The sequence below is a fragment of the Oryza sativa genome, chromosome 9, assembly GCF_034140825.1.
Source record: "Oryza sativa Japonica Group chromosome 9, ASM3414082v1".
NCBI lineage: Eukaryota > Viridiplantae > Streptophyta > Magnoliopsida > Poales > Poaceae > Oryza > Oryza sativa.
In genome coordinates this window covers 5073615-5078163 of record NC_089043.1, presented here as the reverse complement: position 1 = coordinate 5078163, position 4549 = coordinate 5073615, and the positions used below count along the sequence as shown (strand labels likewise).

General features: G+C 47.8%; 1 protein-coding gene across 1 annotated transcript; it reads right to left on the bottom strand.

Annotated features, from left to right (window-relative positions):
• Positions 1-2213: 2213 nt before the first annotated feature.
• LOC4346401 (F-box protein At1g47056) lies at positions 2214-4132 on the bottom strand. The gene has a single exon (XM_015757115.3). It carries the CDS (start codon positions 4042-4044, stop codon positions 2452-2454), a length of 1593 nt encoding a protein of 530 aa, XP_015612601.1. The 5' UTR covers positions 4045-4132; the 3' UTR covers positions 2214-2451.
• Between the last annotated feature and the right edge of the window lie 417 nt (positions 4133-4549).

Sequence of the window (4549 nt, the reverse complement as noted above, 5' to 3'; positions counted from 1 at the left end):
AGGCCCTATTCTTTTCTGATTTTGGATTTTTCATTTTCTTTTTCATGTTTTAAAGCTTTAAAACGGTACATTTTCATGTAAAAATTTTCTATATATTATTTAAAATAATTCCTAAATCAAGTCTCAGCTTTATAGTATTTAATTTATTCGTTTATATTCTCAAATAACTAAAAGAAATAAGATTATCCATCAACTTTAGCTATATCAAACGAAGCATTAGTAGAAGAAAAGTTCAGTTTTATACTAGTTCGGAGAAAGCGTGCACTTTGACACCATAACCTTTTTGCATTAATAAGAACAACAAATCCAACCAAATAGGAGTAATTCACACAAGCTTGAAAAATTAACAGTTTAATTTCAAATGATTACCACCAAACCTCGCAAAACTAAACATCAATGTGACTTGCAAGTTGCAAATAATCATACTCCATGTGCTTGTCCCACTATTGAGACAATTGTGAGTTGGTGACCTAGCAGGGACAAGAGCATAAATATAGCTAATTAGCCACACAAACAAGATGGATGACATCGATAGCAATACACGAGATTAAACAACCATTTCCACAACTTGGAAGTAATTAAGAACCAATTGTACTCATCAGCTTCTTCCCTTGACAGGCCAAGAATTCTTCCAGAAAGCCTTAGTTGAAGCAGTAGTAGGGAACTGGTATCTCAACTGGTCAGCTTCAAAGTCAACTGCCGGTGAGTGGCCTATGAAATGGCCAAACCTTTAGAAAACCGAAAAGAGTGCTCCATTTCATTGAACAGTCTGCATGGAAGAAGAAGATTAAGAATATTCTGCACTTTCAGTTGTTCAGTCTTTCAGACACCGTGTGTAAAACGTCATGACACAAATGGGAGAAGCTTCAGAAACCATTGAGGTCCATGTCAACTACCCAGTGGAGCAGAATAGACGCTCTCCATAGGCACAAACATAAGTGACAATTGACATAACATTGGTTCCAATCACTAAAACACATGGTTTCCAGGGAAAATATCTGGCAGAAAACTGGTACTTAAAACAAATAGTCAGTGGTGTCTAAATAGACCAGACATTATCTGTAAGCTATAGTTCCAGCCTTCAAGGGAACTGCCTGAGAACTGTGATACAAGTTGCCCATTTTCTGGTTTGGACAAACATTGTATACCACACAAAGAGAGAAACAAGCATTCCGTTATTAGCTTTAGGTAAGTAATGAATGATCAGTGGCATTGGTGAGGAACAACTAAACTCATCTCCCAACTAGAAACCAAAACACAGGTCCCAAAGGAAACAAACTTGTCACAAGTATGCACACAAAAAAACAAGCAGAAGAATCAAACCTAATATTTGGGGTGAAAAGAATACATTTATTTGATATGTACCAGTAAGACATAGGTGACACCAGGGATGCAAGTATTCCACATATCACCACCCAGGGATATTCAGCAGATGAGAATGTAAAAAAGAATTGGCACCCCCAGGTGTTATTCCTTGAATAAAAGCTCATGTAATGTAGTCCACTTATGCACTTCAAACAGACAATAATAACTTCATTGTTTGTATTATGCTTATGTACAAGAAATACATATTCTCCATGCAATCCAGCACCCTATCAAATCAGCAAGAACATAAGAAAGTATCCGCATTTAGAAGAGACGAAATGAAGAATTAATTTCCATCCCAGTATGGTGACATCTTGAATGAGTGGAGGAGGAATATCCCCTGTACATGAAAATCACAAATCACACACATAATATAAACAGAGCATCACGTTCTTCTGCTACATGGCTTGGTTTTATCATACTTAATAATCAATTTAAAAACAGATGCAAGTGACTTTGACTTAAGAAATTGATGCATCAGTGCCCCTCTTCAAACTAATTTTTTCTCTCAAATACACAGCAGATCTGTGTATCATTATATTAAGAAGAAGAATTAATGGGTAGGAAAACCCTCGCGTACATAACCATCCACACAGTCGCTAAGCTCTTGGGTTACATGTGCGCCTATGATAAAAAGAAAAACAACTATGACCACAAACATAGCCACAACTTCAAACTAAAGTTTTCATCCCAGATGTCATACTTTGATTGATTGCTAACAATAATTGTTTCTTCTTCCTTGAATTGAAGTAATGATTTTTGTTCAGACCTTGAAACAAACATGGGAAGCTAAGATAAACATGAATCAAATTGCAGGTTTTCCATATCTTGTTTCCAAAGAAAAAGGCTACCTAAAATAAGATTGCGCTGTGCTATTGCATCCATCCCTGCTATTAAAAGCAAGAATAAATAATTAAGTATCCTGCCAACATAAACTGGAATTTCTATAAACAAGCCGATCAGGAAGAACAGCATGTTACCATCCCAAAAGACAAAAACATCGGTCGCAACGAACAACATAAATTAATGTAACATACAAACATGAAAGAATGAAGAAGCTAATGGAGCAACCAAAGCATCCAATTCTCATGACTCATAACAACTCACACGCGGCCGCCTCCGGAACATGGAAACAGACAAGCTCCTTGACATAAAAGCACCCATCCGTGCTTTCCACCCCGATGGCCTGCCGCTGCTGCCACAGGAAAGGTCAGGGCCCCCTATCCGATCATCCAAATCGTCCGGCAGGGTGTCGCTACCAGCATTCTCCAGGACACCACTCTCATCCACGCTCCTAGCATCCTGCAATTCACCAGCACCACCTGGCGTGTCAACATTCACAGCAAGGGCTCCGTTGCGGCTAGCCCGAAGCCGCTCAGCACACTCTGGCGTCACTCCCTGACACTTCTTCACCTTCACCTTGACAAGACGTGGGCAGCCTTGAGCGAGCTTATCCATTCCTGCATCAGAAACAGGGCATGCCTTGATGCAGAGCTTCCGCAACGCAGCACATTTCGTCGCGACGCAAGATATCTCGGCATCCCCGAACGTATCAGACCCGCACAGTGCGAGGCGCTCAAGGGCAGGGCAGTTGGCAGCAATCAGTTCGAGACTGGCGGACGTCAAATTCACCCCGATGAGAACCAGTTCTTGCAAAGCAGCGCATTTCTGTGCAACAGCCGCTAGGCCGCGGTCACCAATCCTGTTTGCTTTCCATCCATCGACGTGCAGCTTGCGTAGGCGTGGCGATCTGGTGGCGAGCTTACCCAACCCAACATCTGTAACCTCTGGCGCCTTGGCGAGGTAGAGGACCTCGAGGCCCGACAAGGCAGAGACACCGCGGTCGCTGACCTGCAGCTTCTCGAGATGGAGCTCGGCCAGCATGGCGTCCTGAGGGAGGTCCTGAAGCACGGGATCCCAGTCGCCGGAGCAGCGGATGATCTTGAGCGTTTTGAGGTTGGGCGAGTTGGTGATGAGAGAGGAGAAGCACTGGCCATTGTAGAGCTCCTTGAGGCAGAGGGAATGGAGGCAGAGGCTGGAGACGGCGACGGGCTCGGATTGGGCGAGGCCGCGGAGGCGCTTGATGGAGAGCTCCTCGAGATGGAGGCAGGAGCGGAGGACGGCCTCGATCCCCTTGGCGCCAAAGGTGCACGAGCCGACGGAGAGCTTGCGTAGGTTGGTGGCGGCGGCGGCGAGCGCGGCGACGCCGTCGTCGGTGACGAGACGGATGGAGCGGAGCTTGAGGCGGCGGAGGGCGGGGCCGAGGCGGTCGGCGAGGAGGGCGAGCGTGGGGTCGGCGACGCTCTCAGCGCGGCGGTCGCACTTGAGGGCGAGCTTGGAGACGGCGGGGAAGCGGGCGAGGATCCCCGGGAGGGCGGCGTGGAGCGGCGCCCGCGCGTCGAGGGCGAGGCGGAGGCGCGAGGCGGCGTCGACGGAGAGCCAGCGGCGGCAGACGAGGGAGCAGCGCTTGCGGTCGGCGGAGCCGAGGAGGCCGAAGACGACGGCGAGGAGGTCGTCGGGGAGGTCAGCGGTGTGGTCCTCCGCCGCGGGGGCATCGTCGTCGGGAGTGGGCAGCGGCTGCGGCGGCGCATGGTCGGCGGGGGGTGGGGAGGGAGGAGGAGGGTTGCGGGGTGGGTGGCGATGGTGGTGGTAACGGGGGGCGGAGGGGCACTGGCCCATGGCGACGGCGGCGGCGGATCTGAGAGAGGCGGAGGCGGAGGTGGAGTAGTTGGGGTTGGGTGAGGGGGGAATGGGGGGGCGCCGCGGACGTGAGGACGAGGGCAACCCAAACATTAAATCGGCTTAACTCCTCCCTCTCTCTCTAGACTCTCTCAGTTTCTCTCTCCTTTCGGGGGGCGCACGCGTTTTTTCTTTTATTTTTCTCTTCTCCATCCCTCCTTTCGATGCTATTCAACGCATGCCCGCTAGTTATCCCAACCAGTGGACTGACCAAGACCTGCATCTTGTTTTAAGGGTACTTCCTCCGTTCAATTCACAACATATGTCCCGTAAAGCTTATCATTTTCGTTTGGGAGGGCCATTTCTTATTTGGTTAATTGGATCCTGTTGAAGAAAAATCTGCGTCCGATCAATGGTACCAAGCCTGCGTTGATGCGAACCATATCGACGAACACACAAAGTTCTAGGAGATCTGCTTAATTTCAGTGCAAGTCCTAAACTTGAT